This window comes from Tursiops truncatus, chromosome 1 (genome assembly GCF_011762595.2).
Source record: "Tursiops truncatus isolate mTurTru1 chromosome 1, mTurTru1.mat.Y, whole genome shotgun sequence".
In the NCBI taxonomy this organism is placed as follows: Eukaryota; Metazoa; Chordata; class Mammalia; order Artiodactyla; family Delphinidae; genus Tursiops; species Tursiops truncatus.
The window spans coordinates 148,786,459-148,805,101 of record NC_047034.1 but is presented as its reverse complement, the minus strand read 5'-3'; the positions used below and the strand labels follow the sequence as shown (position 1 = coordinate 148,805,101).

At 44.5% G+C, this 18,643-nt stretch overlaps 1 protein-coding gene across 1 annotated transcript in view; it reads left to right on the top strand.

The window, feature by feature from the left end:
* The first annotated feature begins 69 nt into the window (after positions 1 to 69).
* Positions 70 to 18,643, top strand: part of CFAP57 (cilia and flagella associated protein 57) — a 77,067-nt gene continuing 58,493 nt past the window's right edge. Inside the window, exons 1-6 of the mRNA XM_033836622.2 lie at positions 70 to 165; positions 390 to 566; positions 8,152 to 8,468; positions 9,857 to 10,143; positions 12,102 to 12,309; positions 15,313 to 15,465. Coding sequence (XP_033692513.1) covers positions 410 to 566; positions 8,152 to 8,468; positions 9,857 to 10,143; positions 12,102 to 12,309; positions 15,313 to 15,465 — 1,122 coding nt within the window. The 5' untranslated portion in view covers positions 70 to 165; positions 390 to 409. The remainder of the gene's footprint in view (positions 166 to 389; positions 567 to 8,151; positions 8,469 to 9,856; positions 10,144 to 12,101; positions 12,310 to 15,312; positions 15,466 to 18,643) is intronic.

The window sequence follows — 18,643 nt, the reverse complement described above, 5'->3', positions numbered from 1 at the left end:
TGAACTTTCTGATCGGAGTTCCGCTTCCGGCTGCTGACACACTTCCGGTTTCCCGTTGCTATAGGAACCGCTCCGGCGTCTGTGAGTGCCGCGTTGCTTGGGATCCGTAGGCGTAGTACCCTGTATACACGCGTGCTCTGGTGATCCAGAGAGCAGAAGCGACAGGTGGGAAGGGTCCCTCGGGGTCGTCCGGAGGAGCAGGAAGCCACGAAGGCCAAAGGAAAGAGGAGACGCAGGAGCGGGGTCGGGCGCGCGGGAGAAGATTGCTGGGGGGAGGGGGCGGAGGAGGAGTCCGGGGGAGGATCTAGGGGCGTGTGTCGGGGGCGGGGACGGTAATGTGGGCGGGGTGACGCGCTTCTCCACGCTCAACAGCTGCGCTGCATCTTTAGCGAAACTCCTTACTGGGACCATGTCCACTGTGGTAGCTCAGTCGCTGCATGTTTTTGGTCTTCGATCCCACGTGTCCAACAATGTGTTCTTCTTCGATGAACAGATCATTATATTTCCTTCAGGAAATCACTGTGTGAAGTACAATGTGGATCAGAAGTGGCAAAAATTCATTCCAGGTAAAACCCTTTCCAATCTGACACATAACCGTGTATGCCAAATATAACCCCATAATACCGACACGACGATTGAAAGGAAACTTTTTTGGCCAACTTGAATATATATATAATTCTATAAATGTAGAAGAAATACATGTCTACTTGCCTTATTTAATGTATAGATTAATGAATCACACATACATAGTTAAAATCACATGTAAAATCATGTTAATTTAAAAGTACTTCTTTTCACTGTGATTTAATGAACAAAATTCTTTTAAAGAGTTTCATGCATCTTCAATATCATTGTCTTTGTCGTCACCAGGGCCACTTTTTGAGTTTTCTAACAGTTTTCCAGAGTACACCACTTTCATGACAGCACCTTTTGAACCCATGTATGGTGAAGACACTGGAGATTTCAGCCCAAGTCACACATAACTGTCTGTATACTGTAACATTTGGTTTCGTTCTCATTGGTGCTGCTAATAATATACATGATTTCCACAGCTTAACCACCTACTCTCTTTTTCCACTCTTTTTTGCACTCAACATATTTTATTGTGACTTGCATACAAAAGACTGTGCACTACATATATGTAATATTTAAAGAACTATAATAAAATGAAGATCTGTGAACCCACCAACAGGAGAGTAAATAGAACATTACCAGTTCCAGTGTTTCTCCCTGACTTCATTCTTCTCAGACATGCAGACTCTCACTCCATCCTGGACTTTGTAATTATTCCCTTATTTCTCTACGTAATTTTACCACATCTCTATCTGTGTGGCCTTATGTAAGGTATCCTTTTTGTTTGTGCTCTTCACCAACTTTATATAAATGTAACCATAGTGTATGTATTCTGTGACTTGCTTCTTTTTTTCAACGACATACTTTTGACATTCATGCATCTTGATACATATTGAGTTCATTTTATTACTCATAGGACTCTAATTCTGAAGTATATTTATCCATTCTAGTGTTGATGGACATTTGGGAATGAACTTTTTTTGCTATTTCAAATGATGCCACTATAAACATTCTTGCACATGTGTACTCATCCACTTGTGCAGAGATTCTCCAGGGCACACACCAGGACTAAAATTACTGGGTAATGTGGCAGTACCAATTCACACTGCCATTCCTCCACAACCTCACCCCCCTTCGCTATCTTTCTAGTTTCTACTTCCTAATTTTTGCTCATCTGATGCTTGAGAAAGGGTATCTTATTGTGGTTTTAATGTGCATTTATCTAGTACAAATGAGGACGAATAACTTTTCACACAGTTAAGGGGCTACTCATTCTGTGAAACGTCTTAAGTCTTTTATCCATATTCTGTGTTTTTGGGGGTAATTTTCTTACTGATTTATGGGCACACTTTATAGTTTATGCTAATCCTTTGTCATATATATATATATATATATATATATATATATATATATATATATATAACAAATAATTTCTCCCAGTTTGAGGCTTGTGTTTTCTTCCTCCTTATGGTATGATGGGCAGAAATTCTTAGTTTTAATGAAGTCAAACGTGTCAACCTTTCCTTTTGTGTCTTGTTAAGGAGTCATCCCTTGCCCCAAGCTTATTCTCCTGTATTGTCTCTTTGGTGCTGTACACATTTGCCTCTCACCTGTTAGGCTCTGGGTTAGGAGGGTGCTGAGTGTGTTAGGGGAATGGCAAGGAGGCCAGTGTGGCTGGAGTGGAGTAAATGGAGGAGGAGTGAGAGGTGAGGCAGAGTAATGGGAGCAACGTCACATGGGCTTTGAGGTCAAGGGCTTCTACTCTGAGTGAAGTGAGAAGCCAGCGGGGGTGGGGGGGGGGTGGGGGCGGGCAGGGAGGGAGGATTCTGAGCAGAGTGACATGATCTGACTTATGTTTCAACAGGTTCCTTCTGGCTACTGTACAGAGAATAGATTTAAGGAGGGGCAAGGGAGGAAGCAGGAGACCAGCTGAGAGACTATTGCTATTAATATAATCCAGCTGAGAGAACATGGTGGCTCGCAGCAGGTGGCAGGCAATAGGGTGGTGAAAAGAGATCAAAGCCTGCCTGTATTTTGAAGGTGAAGGTGACAGGTTTCCTCATAGACCTGATGTAGGTGGAAGAGAAAAGGAAAAAGCAAGGGTTTTGGCCTGAGCAACCAGAAGGATGGAGTTGCTGCTAACTGAAGCAGGAAAGACTTCAGAATGAGCAGGCTTTGTGGAGCGTATCAGGAGGTTAGCTTTTGACATGGGAAGACTGAGATGCCTGCTAAATATGCAGATGGGATCCTAAGCAAGAACTTTGATGTCAGGATTGGGTTCAAGAGAGAGAGAAGTCCAGGCTGGTGATAGAAATTTGAGGGTCATCAGCATGGAGGTGAAATATTAGGTCCTTAGAATGGATTGGATCCCCCAGGGAGTGAATATGTTTATGAAAGAGAAGGTGAAAGATTGGGCTCTGGGGCCCTCCTACATATAGTACCAGGGAAATGAGGAACAACCTGCAAAAGAGTCTTTGGAGGAGTAGCCAGAAAGATAAGAGGAAATCCATGCGAGAGGTGAACGTATTTCAAGGAGGAATCAGTCACTGACTGGGTTAAAACAATGAGAAAGCATTTACAGACTCTGCAGTCAGCGTATATTGGTGGCAGGCGCTGGTGATTGAAAGAATGAATAAGCAAGAAAGCCAGACCAGGAGCTCTCAGTATTGTAGTGGGGACAGGTAGGTATTCAAATGAGCGGGACTATGTAAATGAGCAGCACACCTGCTAGGCCAGGTACAGCCCTGGTACAAAAGCGCAGAGGAGGGAGTGAACTGTTGCCCTTTCCGTCCTCCAGGCAATCTCATCTATGTGCACACTTTAAACTCCACGCCGTGACTTTTTAAAAAATTTTTTTCTGAAGGCCAAAAGTAAATATTTCTTTTATTGTTTTATACAGTGTTTGTTTGTATACCAACTTTCTGTTAACTGTTCCTTCTTGTTTCTACACTTTCCTTTCTTTTTTTAAATTTTTACTGGGGTATAATTGATTTACAATGTTGTGTTAGTTTCAGGTGTACAGCAAAGTGAATCTGTTATACAAATACATATATCCACTCTTGTTTAGATTCTTTTCCCATATAGGCCAATACAGAGTACTGAGTGGAGTTCCCTGTGCTATACAGTAGGTCCTTATTAGTTATCTATTTTATATATAGTGGTGTGTATATATCAATCCCAGTCTTCCAAATGATCCCTCCCTCTGCCTTACCCCTCAGTAACCATAAGTTTATTTTCTATATCTGTAACTCTATTTCAGTTTTATAGATAAGTTCATTTGTAGCCTTTTTTTAGATTCCACATATAAGCGATATCATATGGTATTTATCTTTCTCTATCTGACTTATTTCATTCAGTATGAGAATCTATAGGTCCATCCATGTTGCAGCAAATGGCATTATTTTGTTCTTTTTTATGGATGAGTAATATTCCATTGTATATATGCACCACATCTTCTTTATCCATTCCTCTATCTATAGACATTTAGGTTACTTCCATGCCTTGGCTATTGTGATAGTGCTACAGTGAACATTGAGGTGCATATATCTTTTCCAGTTATGGTTTTCTCCAATTATATGCCCAGGGTGGGATTGCTGGATCATATGGTAATTCTATTTTCAGTTTTTTAAGGAACCTCCGTACTGTTCTCCATACTGGCTGTAACAGTTTGCATTCCCACCAACAGTGTAGGAGGGTTCCTTCTCTCCACACCCTCTCCAGCGTTTATTGTTTGCAGATTATTTTTTAACATCTTTATTGGGGTATAATTGCTTTACAATGATGTGTTAGTTTCTGCTGTATAACAAAGTGAATCAGCTATATGTATACATACATCCCCATATCTCCTGCCTCTTGCGTCTCCCACCCACCCTCCCTATCCCACCCCTCTAGGTGGTCACAAAGCACCGGGCTGATCTCCCTGTGCTATGCGGCTGCTTCCCACTAGCTATCTATTTTACATTTGGTAGTGTATATATGTTCATGCCACTCTCTCACTTCGTCCCAGCTTACCCTTCCACCTCCCTGTGTCCTCAAGTCCATTATCTACATCTGCGTCTTTATTCTTGTCCTGTCCTTCTTCAGTTCTTCAGAGCCATTTTTTCTTTTTCTAGATTCCATATATATGTGTTAGCATACGGTATTTGTTTTTCTCTTTCTGACTTCACTCTGTATGACAGACTCTAGGTCCATCCACCTCACTACCAATAACTCAATTTCGTTTCTTTTTATGGCTGAGTAATATTCCATTGTATATATGCACCACATCTTCTTTATCCATTCATCTGTCGATGGACACTTAGGTTGCTTCCATGTCCTGGCTACTGTAAATAAAGCTGCAATGAACATTGTGGTACATGACTCTTTTAGAATTATGGTTTTCTCAGGGTATATGCCCAGCAGTGGGATTGCTGGGTCATATGGTAGTTCTATTTTTAGCTTTTTAAGGAACCTCCATACTGTTCTCCATAGTGGCTGTATCAATTTACATTTCCACCAACAGTGCAAGAGGGTTCCTTTTTCTCTACACCCTCTCCAGCATTTATTGTTTGCAGATTTTTTGATGATGGCCATTCTGACTGGTGTGAGGTGATACCTCACTGTAGTTTTGATTTGCATTTCTCTAATAATTAGTGATGTTGAGCAGCTTTTCATGTGCCTCTTGGCCATCTGTATGTCTTTGAAGAAATGTCTATTTAGATCTTCCACCCATTTTTTGATTGGGTTGTTTGTTTTTTTGATGTTGAGCTGCTGTTTATATATTTTGGAGATTAATCCCTTGTTGGCTGTTTCATTTGCAAATATTTTCTCCCATTCTGAGGGTTTTCTTTTCTTTTTGTTTATGGTTTCCTTTGCTGTGCAAAAGCTTTTAAGTTTAATTAGGTCCCATTTGTTTATTTTTGTTTTTATTTTCATTACTCTAGGAGGTGGATTGAAAAAGATTTTGTTGCAATTTATGTCAGAAGTGTTCTCCCTATGTTTTCCTCTAAAAGTTTTTTAGTATCCAGCCTTACATTTAGGTCTTTAATCCATTTTGAGTTTATATTTGTGTATAGTGTTAGGGTGTGTTCTAATTTCATTCCTTTACATGTAACTCTCCAGTTTTCCCAGCACCAATTATTGAAGAGCCTGTCTTTTCTCCATTGTATATTCTTGCCTCCTTTGCCATAGATTAGGTGACCATAAGTGCATGGGTTTATCTCTGGACTTTCTATCCTGTTCCATTGATCTATATTTCTGTTTTTGTGCCAGTACCATACTGTTTTGATGACTGTAGCTTTGTAATATAGTCTGAAGTCAGGGAGCCTGATTCCTCCAGCTCCGTTTTTCTTCCTCAAGATTGCTTTGACTATTTGTGGTCTTTTGTGTTTCCATACAAATTGTAAACATTTTCAGTTCTAATTCTGTGAAAAATGCCATTGGTAATTTGATGGGGATTGCATTGAATCTGTAGATTCCTTTGGGTAGTATAGTCATTTTCACAATATTGATTCTTCCAATCCAAGAACATAATATGTCTCTCCATCTGTTTGTGTCATCTTTTATTTCTTTCATCAATATCTTATAGCCCCATGACTTTTATCTCAAATCTATATTTCAGTCCAAACATCTCCCCCAGCTTTCATCATATCCAGCTGCCTGCTAGACCTCTTTACCTGAAAGTTCTGCAGTATGTACCTCACACACAATATATCCAGAATAGAATTTATCATTTCCTTTTTCTCCCTCTTTCCTTAAGAGCCTACTTTGCCAACTATCCAAACACATGATAAGGATATGATTACAAAAATAAGCTAGTCCTAGTATAAATATCCCAGAACCCAGTAATACACACATAAATGAACACAATGGATAAATGAATTTAATACAACATAAAGGTGGCATTAGTAATTAGTGCTGGGATAACCAGTTAGGTATTGATGTTTGGGAAAGGGGAATCATCATGAACCTGAGATGGATTAAAGACTTCAGTGCAAATAAATAAATAAATAAGAAATCATAAAAAACTGAAAGCAAATAAGCATGATTAAATCAGAAATATTCGCATGGGCTATTTTCAGTGAAAAACAGTGGACGTGACCTTCACCATGGCCCCTAGCTCCCTTAGCCTGTGTTCCATCCCAGTTGTCACCACCACTCCCATCACCAAACCAGAAGCCTAAATGTCATTCATTGCTCCTCTCTCCATCAGCCCCTCACCCCACCTTCACTGAGTCCTCCTGGTTTTACCCCTTAGCATTTCTCTAACCTCCTGTTCCCATCGCCCCTACTGCCTTCCTGTTGCTCATTGCTGCCATGTGTCCCGGTTTTTGAAATAACCTGCTGAAGTTTCCTTCCCTCCAGGATTGTCTTCCATACAGTTGCCAGAGGGATCTTTCTACAACACACATCAGACCTTCCTAAAATTTCCCAGGGCCTTCCCATTGGTCTCCCTGGTAAAGTCCAAACTCTCATGCAAGGCTCTCAGTGACCCAAACCCGGGGTTCTTCTCAGAGGTGCAGGTATTCTCTGCAGCCCTTCCAGAGAAGCCCGCGGGCTGGTCCAACTTGCTGCGGCTTGTGTGACGCAGCAGCATGGAGTCCATCGTGTCACTTTCTAGCACAGCTTCCCCTGCGTCTCTCACCCGCCCCGCCTGGGGCTTGTATCAGGCCGAATTACTGTGAGGCACAGCCTGGGGCCCGTGATGCTTTTAGGGACCCAAGAAAATATTTTAATTTTAATTTATTTTAAAACCAGGAAAAAATGAATATAATACTAGTGAATCTAGCATGGATTATATTCTTCTTTAAACCAATGAGTCATAAAGTATAATTTTTACCATATTTTAATGGAGGAAGGGGCCCATGAAAGCAGAAGTCCTAGAGCCCATGAAAATTATAATGCAGACCTGATTACATTACCCAAATAAAGCATTTGCAGTTTAATCTTTACTCGACCACCAGATATCGCCTCTTTATTCCTGAAAAATGGATAGAATGCATCCCTCCTGGTTTCGAAGGAAGCACGGGCTTTACCATAAAGCCCATTCAGCAGACCTCTGCATCTCTCAGCCAGAATGTCACATAGATCACTTAACTGCAAGGGAGGCTGAGGGATCTAGTGGTTAGCGTCCCAGCCTGGAAAGTGGAGGAAGAGTATTGAGTGCTGACTGCTCAGGGCATAAAGGCCTCTGATCTGACCCTACTGCATGCTCCAGACCTATCTTTGGTCACCCCTGGCTCACAGGGCATGCTCAGCCATCTCCCACCGTGTGCAGTTCCCCCTCCATCTATACCCTTTCGCACATCCACACTTTTGTCCTTCCTGACGTGCCCCACCCCCACCCCCCCGCCACACTTCATCTTCCTTCAGGAATCCTTCCCTGACTTCTCCTCCCACCACGGCCTCAGTGAGGTGCCCATCCTAGTTATTTTCATAATAGCCCAGACACAGTTGCCCCGAGGGACACAGGGATTGACAATGACCTGTTTCCGCACTTTTCTCCTGTTGCCTCGGCAGTGCCCACCATAGTGCCTGGTTCATGCTGAATCTTGGTGAATGCATGATCTCCCCTCACCAGCTCCTCTCCTTTGTTTGCAGGCTCAGACAAGAGTCAGGGCATGTTGGCCTTGTCCATCAGTCCCAATCGGCGATACCTCGCTATCTCCGAGACTGTGCAAGAAAAACCCGTCATCACCATTTATGAACTGTCAACCGTTCCTTGCCGAAAGCGCAAAGTCCTTAATAATTTTGACTTCCCAGTTCAGAAGTTCATTTGCATGGCTTTTTCTCCAGACTCCAAATACCTCTTGACCCAGACCTCACCTCCAGAGTCAAACCTTGTCTATTGGCTGTGGGAAAAACAGAAAGTAATGGCCATCGTTAGAATTGATACTCAGAACAATGCTGTCTACCAGGTACCACCCAGCACGAGAAGTATGGTGCAAATTATTAAAAAGTAGTACAAGCTGTCCCTCATTGAATGCTTCTGTGTGTCAGGGTTAATGCTAATTTCTTAAAATGCATTTTAAAATTTGCCTCACAACACCATATAAGGTATGCATAATCATTGTCTCTGTTTTAAAGATGAAGGAACGGAGGCTCCAAGAACTTAGCAGGGCCAGGACTCCCTGACTCCAGGGGCTGTGTTCTTCACTTTGGCCCAGAACTGTTTTCTGGTCCCAGGTCAAGCCCAGAGGCAGGTTGATCAAACTTGCTGTCTCTCCCTGATCCTGGCCTCTTCCGGGCAGCATTGCGGGGCAGTGGGAAGACTTCAGGAAGGTGGTGTGAAGTGGTAGGTCTTTAGGAAGCTGTCCATGAAATCGCACTTACGTGGGGAGCAGACATTTCTATCGTGGTTTGAGGGCAAAATGAAGAGGATGTGTTGGGGGGCTGGTTGGGGCCCAAGGAGGCTTTTCTTGGAGCAGTCAACCTGGTCTAGGATCTAGTGCTCAGTTTTCCAAGTCCAGGCACTCAGTTCTGTTCATGTTCAGAGATATTGGCTAGTCAGCATCTCGGGCACAGACTCCGTTATTCTCACAAGAGTCTGGCTTGTGAACCAGCATGTCACAACCAGAACGCACAGCATTTATCCAGTGTATTTCCTCCCTGGTAACAGAGTCCTTGGGAGATGAAATTAGTAGTCAGAAGGTTGCTTGCTGATCACAGAATCAGAGCAAAGGCAGGAAGAGCCCGAAGATGATTTCACCCAGGTCACAGTAAGGCATGATATGGCATCCTATTCAGAGCAGGGAGCACCTCCTCTCAAACAGATCCAGGAAACATTCATTGGATGCCCGCGCTGAACCCGGCACTGGGGATACAGAGATGAAAAAGCCACAGCCCCACCAGGTGCTCACCATCCAGTGGAGGCGACAGGTTGACTGCCCATGACTGCGCATTGGGATAAGGGTAGAGATAAAGGAAGTTTAGTCCCTGACATGTGGTTCCTTCGCCCTGAACAGGGCACATAAACCTGCCAAACCCTCATTTTATGCTTCCAGCTGAGCCTTCATTCCATTTTGTTGGCACAGAGTTTGGTGATTGTCAAGACCTGCTCATCTTGCTTTTTGGCCTTTGTCAGATGACTTTTGAAGGTTTCCTAGGTTAAAGACTCATGGGCTGTACAAATATAATGGATATAGATCTGTCCTCTTGTCAAATATGGTCTTAAAATTATATGATTTAGTGGTATTTAAAAGATCCTATGAGCTACCTGGGATAACTCGTAATTAGTAAAATGGGAAATAATGCAATCAAGTTTAGTTTTATATATCCTTTTCTTTAATTCCTTCCCATTTTACAGGTGAGCTTCAATCCCCAGGATAGCACTCAGATTTGTGTCACTGGAAATGGGATGTTTAAGCTTCTCCGTTTTGCTGAGGGAATCTTGAAGCAAACTAATTTTCAGAGGGGAGAACCCCAAAACTATCTCGCCCACACTTGGGTATCTGACGACAAGATTGTTGCTGGCACTGATACAGGCAGGCTCTTCCTCTTTGAGTCTGGAGATCAACGCTGGGAGACAAGTATCATGGTCAGGGAGCCCACCAGCGAGACGAAGAACCTGGGGGTGATCCAGGAATCCGAGAGGTAACGGCGCCCTCTGGGCAGGAGCTCTTGGAAAAATACACTCATCATGGTAATAGCATTACACCAAAAACAGCATTCTTTAAAACTCACTCCTATCCCTTCTACCTTAAAAATCAATGATTTTCATTTTTCCTCTGCCTTTCTAGTGTTCTTCCATATTCAAGCACAAATTTGAAAGTTATGACCGTAACCCAGATACAATCCTTTTTATTTTTATACCTAACCTCATTTTATACACGTTTTAGTATGACTAGTCTTCAAAACAACAGATTTTCAAAAATATGTTTTCTAATGGCTGCCTAATTTACTGAATCAATTAAATAAAGGTCCACCAAGCCCTTGCAGTGTGCAAGGCATCTTGCTAGGTGCTGGGGACACAGGTCCATGGGACCTTACAATTCAGTGGGAGGCACCAGACCAACAAGGAAGTGCAAGGAAATGTTGTCGGTCAGTCTGACAAAGCATATGGGCTAAAGTCGGGGGTCAGGATAGAGCTGTCTATTTCACCTCTACTGCAACCAATAACAGTCGTATCTCACCCATATTGGAAAGTACCATTGTGCGTTCTAGACACTGCCTTAAGCACTTTATATATATCCTCATTTGAGTCTTACCCTAAAAAGTATATATTATTATCATGCCCATTTTATAGATGAGGAAACTGAGGCTCAAAGAGGTTAAGTGCCTCACCCAGTATCACAGCACTGTTAAATGACAGGTCAGGATTCAAACCCAGACCTGTCTGACCCCAGAGCCTGAGCCCTCAACCACAATGGCACACTGTAGATGCCTCTTCCTCAGTGACTTTGGTTTCACCCATTTTCACCACCCTCCATGCCAATGACGTCTCCTTTTTTATCGTGATTATGTTGAGAACTTCCTAATAAGACCATATGCCCTCCAGTGTTCTGGGTTCACCATCCTTCAGTGGGTCCAGGGCTCCAAGAATAAAGCTCAGACTCCTGAGCCTGGCCCACATGTCCCTGCTGCTCGGACCCTTCTTTACATCTGCAGCATCAGCTCTTACCTCTGTCTACCGCACATGCCTCGTGTACTCTCCTGCTTCTGGGCTTGGTCTGCCCCCACCCCGACCCCACTCCCCCGGACATAGACACATGCCTGACACAGTCCTCTTTGTCCTTCACATCTCAGCTGGGAGCTCTCAGCCTCTGCTCATCTCAGATAGGTGGTCCTCCTCTGTAACTGTCCTCAGAAAACCCTTGTTAGCTGCTGACTGGTTGCTCCCATCCTACTCAGCTGCCCTTAACAGTCCTTATCACATACCCGCTAGACCATCAGCTTCTCAGGGCAGGAACTGTGTCAACTTATTTACCATTGTTTCACAGAGCTGTTAACACAGCATAACTGCAGTAAATGTTATATGAATGAATGAATGAATGAATGAGTGAATGAATGAAAGAGAAACAATGGAAGGAAGGGAGGAAGGAGAAGGGAGGCAGGGAGGAAATGGAAACCTGGATTCAAATCTCAGCTCTTGGGACTTCCCTGGTGGTCTAGTGGTTAGGACTCCACGCTTCAACTGCAGGGGGCACAGGTTCAATCCCTGGTCAGGGAACTAAGATCCCACATGCCTTGCAACAAGGCCAAAACAAAAAACAAACAAAAAAAACCCAAGTCTCAGCTCTTCCCCTTACTAATTTTGTGATCTTGGAAACAACCCCTCTGAGCCACTTTTTTCCAAACAACAAAATGAATATGATAATAACAATGGAAACAGTGACCACACAGGTTTGCGAGACTTCCACATAAATGCACAACCTTCCATCTTCCATGGAGCTCGGGTAGCATTCCCAGCCAGAGGGGAGCATTTGGGCCGTGGGAAAGGGGCTCACGCTGGTTTCTCCCACACCCAAGGACAGCCCTTCTTTCTCATCCCTAGCAGGATTCATCTCCTTGGAATCGTCTCTGTTATCTTTACATGCTGTCTTCTTTTCCAGCCTGATCGAATTTCCAACAATCACCTCCCCAGTCCCTTCCTACAAGCAGGTCGTGATGGCCAGCAGCCACCACCAGCTGTCCCCGCCCCAGGTGTCTGCCATCGCAGCCTATTCCAAGGGATTTGCCTGCTCTGCTGGGCCAGGGAGAGTTCTACTGTTTGAGAAGATAGAAGAGAAGGAGTTTTACCGTGAGAGCAGGGAAATCCGGGTAAGGAAGGGAGGAAGAAGCAATACTGGGGTCCAATTGGCATTTGTTCTCTGACAGCAGAGCACTGACAGGGCGTCTGGTGCGGGGAGAGGGGCTGAGGGCTGAGCCATTTGTCCTGAGGGGAGTTTTAGGATGGGCTGGGTAGAAATGGGGTATAGAATTAGGGAGATCCGGATCTGACTCCTGGGAGAGGGCTTTGGCAAATTCTATTTTCTCTTTGAAGTTCAGTGTTCCCATAATGTATATTGATATTTAATGTCAAGAAAACTACCTGGTACACAGCAAGCATTCAGTAAATATTCGGGGAATAAGTGATACAAACTGTTGTGGAGAGAGAGCTTATCTGGTTGCGGAAGAACCAGGAAGGCTTCAAGGTGTTTGAGGATAATCTTTGAGGAAGGGTCATAGAGGATGAATAACATTTGACAGGAAGAAACAGATCAGGAATTCCAGGTGAAAGGAACAAAATTAAGCAAAGTCACCACTGACAGGGAGCAGGTGGTGTGTTTGTGAGACATCTGCTTCCCCGTGGAGGAGCCTGAAGTCACTTGAAGGGGAAGAGAGGAGCTAAGGCTGGTGAAAGATGGCAAAGCCAGCCTGAGGAGTGTGTATGTACATCGGCAGGCATCCTGTTTTCAGTGAAGAAGCATTATGCTTCAGAAAAGTAATCTGCCTGTGATGCATGGTGCGGGCCATTTGGGGGCATTGGATATGAAGTGGTTAAAGACACAATGAATGAGTTAGACTTGACTCTGAGGTTTTCTGGCTGAGTGACTTCACGTGAGTTGCTGAATCTAGCAAACCTGTGTCTCTTTGTTAAGGAACTAGCCTATCCCTTGTGGTTATCGAAAGGATTAAACGACATCTCTGTAATCACTGATGCAGTGCCTGTGCTTAATAAATGATACAAGTTATTATTGCCACTGTTAGGAATCAGTTCTGAGGCTTTTTGGTTACTGAAGCGAAAAGGCAGCGAGGTCTAGGATCACAGCAGTGGGAAGCAGACAGAGCCTTTGTGAAGGTTAAGTCTGTAGGATGTTCCCTGAGCAGATGTGGGAGGCCAGAGATAAGGAGCTCTCAGGGAAGATGCCCAGGCTCTGTGCTGGGTGCTGGGAAAGGATGCCACGGCACGAGAACTGGAGGTGAGAGTAAGATGGGTGGGGACTCAGGGGGACCACCGTGAGTTTACTTTGCCTATAAAGCAGGTCATTCTTTTGTGTGTTTATTCATTTAACAAATATTTATTGAGTGTTTACTATGTGCCAGGCTCTATGCTCGGGGCTGGGATACAGATGAGAAGTAACCACACTAAGACTTGCCCTTAGAGCTCAGTCAACAAGTAAACAAACAAATATGAACAGATTGTTGGATGAGATCCATTCTGTGAAGAAAATAAAGCCAGGAAAGGACAGGGTGCGAGAGGGGCTTCTGTTCTAGAGACAGTGACCTGGGCAGGCCTCGCTGAGGAATGTTGACATTTGACCAGAGACAAGGATAAAGTGAAGCAGTTGGATATGTGGTTTAGACCTTAGGAGTGAGATCGATGTATCCACCACACACACACACACACACACACACACACACACCCATAGCACTTGGCTTGTATCTGGCACATAGTCAATACTATTTTAAGTATTTATTATTGTAATTACTTTACTACTATTGTTTTCACTGAACCCTTATATTAGGTAAAATCACTGAGAGAGAAAATATAGAGCCAAAAAGAGAACTGAGGACAAAACTTAGCATTTCCTAATTTCAAGACTGAGACAGGATGAGAATCCAGCAGGGCACTGAGAAGGTGTCGTCCTTCACTCGTTCAGTCAACAAATGTCCGTCGTGCAGCTATCACGGGCCAGGCTCTGTGGTGTGGCCTGCGGTGGGTGAATCAGACATGGGCACTTCCCTCGTGGACCTCGCTGTCTGGGGGAGGACCGTGAGGCCACACCGCGCAGTCAGGCACCTGCTATGTGTCAGGCACTGCTCCAAGCACCAGGAGACAGACGCGGGGACAGACACGGTCCTCGGTCTGCGGGCTCCCGTTCTACTTTATACAGTGTGATGCATGTAACAGCAGAGGGAGCCCCGGGTGCTGTGAGCACATTGAGGGAACATCAGGGCCCACTCAGCCCGGGGTGGTCAGGGAGGGCTTCCCAGAGCCCTTGCTGTTCTGGTGAGGCAGTGAGAGTAGACTTCATGAGGATGGGTTAGGGGGTACATAGGAAGACAGGACTCCAGGCAGGGGCAGGGCAGCACAGGAGGCCAGGGCCTTCTAGGGAGGAAGGTGCCAAGGTCACTGCTGCAGGCTCTAGAAAAGCCTAGAAGATGAGGGCCGAGCAGGAACATCAGGCTTTGGTGATGTTTATGAGAACAGTTTCAGTAAATGATGCGGTAGCAGCCACATTATAAGGAATTAAGAACTGAGTGGGTGGTAGGGAAGTGGAGATGGTACGTGCAGACCAGCCTTTCAATAAGTTTGGTTGTTAGTGGAAGGAGAGAAATAGCAGGGAAAAGGAAATCTAGTTTCATCCACTAGGAACTCCCGGCCCTCTGAGACCGCTGCAGGAGCTGTGTGACCCCTTCTCTTCTCTCTGCCCTGTCACCCACTCTACGTGGTAGAAGGGCTGCCACCTTCCCCTCTACTGCCCTGGAGCACACACTGTGTACCTGATGCAGGTGGGCGCCCACACTGGGCTCCCAACAGCTGGGCAAGAGTCGGGGTTAGACTAACGCTGGTTGTGAGGGGGGATCTCAAACTGAGAGGTACAGATGGATCAGTTTCACCTGTGCTGCTGCCTTATTATTCAGCCACTGATCACTTAAAGGTGAGTAGGAAACCCACAGAAACGGAGGCCCCTCAAGCCCTCCCTTCTCCACATCTGAGGAGGATCCAGGAAGCATGGTCAGGAGTCTATAAGCTACAGTATCTGAGAGAATCTGAAAGCCCGAGGACACCCTGACAATGTGAGGGCATTGCTGACCGCTGTTCTGTGTCTTGGGCAGATTCCTGTGGACCCACAGAGCAATGACCCGAGTCAGTCAGACAAACAGGACGTGCTCTGCCTGTGCTTCAGCCCCTCTGAGGAAACGCTGATCGCCAGCACCAGCAAGAACCAGCTCTACAGCATCACCATGTCCCTGATGGAGATCAGCAAGGTGAGTCTCCCAGCAGCGCTTCCTTCCAGCCCGGGGACTGCTCACCATGTGGGAAAATTTTAATCCAATTCCTAAGTGCAGGCTCACTCACCACTTCATAACAGAGCAAAAGAAACTCAAATTTCAAGTTGTCCGTGTAAGGAGCGCTCCGATACCCTGGGCGGCGGGCAGAGGGGTGCCCGGGAATGTGATTGCTGCCGCCTCTTTGGAGAACACCCTGGAGACATCTGTCAGATTTAAATTGTACCTGTCTTTAACCTAGCAAGCAAGTGTACTTCAGGTATTTAATGTACGGCTATACCTGCTTCTGTGCACAGAGATGTATATATGTAAAGGTTTATCATTGCTTTTTGTTTTTAAATAACAAAGAAAGCCAGTATGAATACACTGCAGACATTGCAACAAAAAAGCGGTATTAAAGATAAAAAGAATCACTTTGTACTTATAAAAGGTTCACTTCATCAAGCAGACATTAGTTTTAAATTTGTATGCACCTAATAGCATGGACTCAAAATATATCCAGCAAACTTTGGCAGAACAACAAGGAAAATAAACCACCTACAATCGTAGGAGATTTTAATATATCTTTCTCAGTAATGGTGGTTTTCTAAATAACAGCTGTATTGAGTTATAAGTCATTATACAGTTCACCTATGTAAAGTGTACAATACAATGGTTTTTAGTATATTCACAGAGTTGTGCAGCCATTACCTCCATCAATTTTAGAACACTTTCATCACTTAAAAAAAAATATGCCCTTTAGATATTATGCTCCCACCATCCCATCTGCCTCCCTCCCAGCTGTAGCCAACCACTACTGTCTTGTGTCTGTATAGATTTGCCTTTTCTGAACATTGCATACCAATATGTGGACTCTTGGGACTGGCTTCTTTCACTTAGCACAATGTTTTTAAGTTTCATCCATGTGGTAGCATGTATCAGTACTCCACTCCTTTTTTATTTTTGTCTGCGTCGGGTCGTTGAGGCATGCAGTATCTTTCGTTGTGGTGCTTGGTATGCAGGATCTTTTGTTGCGGCGCTCGGGCTTTTCTCTAGTTGTGGCATTTGGGTTTTCCCTCTCTAATTGTGTCGTGCAGGCTCCAGGGCGCGTGGGCACTGCAGTCTGCGGCACGTGGGCTCTCTCCTTGAGGTGCATGAGCTCAGTAGTTGCAACGCATGGGCTTAGTTGCTTCACAGCATGTGGAATCTTAGGTCCCCAATCAGGGATTGTACCTGCGTCCCCTGTATTGGAAGGCAGATTCTTTACCACTGGACCACCAGGGAAGTCCCTTGTACTCCATTCCTTTTCATGTCCAAATAATATTCCATTGCATGGCTGTACCACTTTTGTTGGTCTAATCATCAGTTGATGAACATTTGGGCTGTTTCTAACTTTTAGATATTATAAATACTGCTGCTATAAACATCTGTGTACAAGTTTTTCTGTAGACATATGTTTTTATCCTTCTGGGTGTATACCTAGGAGTGGAATTCCTGGGTCACGTAGTAACTCAATATTTAAACATTTAAGGAACTGCCAGATAGTTTTCCAAGGTGCTGCACCATTTATATTCCTATCAGCTGTGTACGAGTGTTCTCATTTCTCTCTGTTTTTACCAACATTTGTTCTTATCTGATTTTCAAATTACGCTCACTCCCTCCTGCAAGAGCACCGGAATCACAACTGACTGCTGAACAATCATCAACAGGAAGACACTGGAACACACCAAAAAAGATACCCCACATCCAAAGACAAAGGAGAAGCTGCAATGAGATGGTAGGAGGGGTGCAATCACAATAAAATCAAATCCCATAACTGCTGGGTGGGTGACTCACAAACTGGAGAACACTTATACCACAGAACTCCACCTACTGGAGTGAAGGTTCTGAGCCACACATCAGGCTTCCCAACCTGAGGGTCTGGCAGCTGGAGGAGGAATTCCTAGAGAATCAGAGTTCGAAGGCTAGCAGGATTTGATTGCAGGATTTCAACAGGACTGGGGGAAACAGAGACTCCACTCTTGGAGGGCACACACAAAGGAGTGTGTGCATCGGAACCCACGGGAAGGAGCCGTGACCCCATAGGAGACTGAATCAGACCTACCTGCTAGTGTTGGAGGGTCTCCTGCAGAGGCAGGGGGTGGCTCTGTCTCACGGTGAGGACAAGGACACTGACAGCAGAAGTTCTGGGAAGTACTCCTTGTTGTGAGCCCTCCCAGAGTCCGCCATCAGCCCCACCAAAGAGCCTGGGTAGGCTCCAGTGTTGGGTCGCCTCAGGCCAAACAACCAACAGAGAGGGAACGCAGCCCCACCCAACAGCAGACAAGTGGATTAAAGTTCTACTGTGCTCTACCCACCAGAGCAACAGCCAGCTCTACCCACCACCAGTCCCTTCCATGAGGAAACTTGCACAATCCTCTTAGATAGCCTCACCCACCAGAAGGCAGACAGCAGAAGCAAGAAGAGCTACAATCCTGCAGCCTGTGGAACAAAAACCACATTCACAGAAAGATAGACAAAATGAAAAGGCAGAGAGCTATGTACCAGATGAAGGAACAAGATAAAACCCCAGAAAAACAACTAAATGAAGTGGAGATAGTCAACTTTCCGGAAAAAGAATTCAGAATAATGATAGTGAAGACGATCCAGGACCTCAGAAAAAGAATGGAGGCAAAGATCAAGAAGATGCAAGAAATGTTTAACAAAGACCTAGAAGAATTAAAGAACAAACAAACAGAGATGAACAATACAATAACTGAAATGAAAACTACAATAGAAGGAATCAATAGCAGACTAACTGAGGCAGAAGAACGGATAAGTGACCTGGAAGACAGAAGGGTGGAATTCACTGCTGTGGTACAGACTAAAGAAAAAAGAAGGAAAAGAAATGAAGACAGCCTAAGAGACCTCTGGGACATTAAAGGCAACAACATTCACATTATTAGAGGTCCCAGAAAGAGAAGAGAGAGAGAAAGGACCCGAGATTATAGTTAAAAAATTATAGTTAAAAAATTCCCTAACATGGGAAAGGAAATAGCCACCCAAGTCCAGGAAGTGCAGAGAGCCCCATACAGGATAAACCCAAGGAGAAACAAGCCGAGACACATAGTAATCAAACTGGCAAAAAGTAAAGAGAGAAAAATTGTTGAAAGCAGCAAGGGAAAAATGACAAATAACA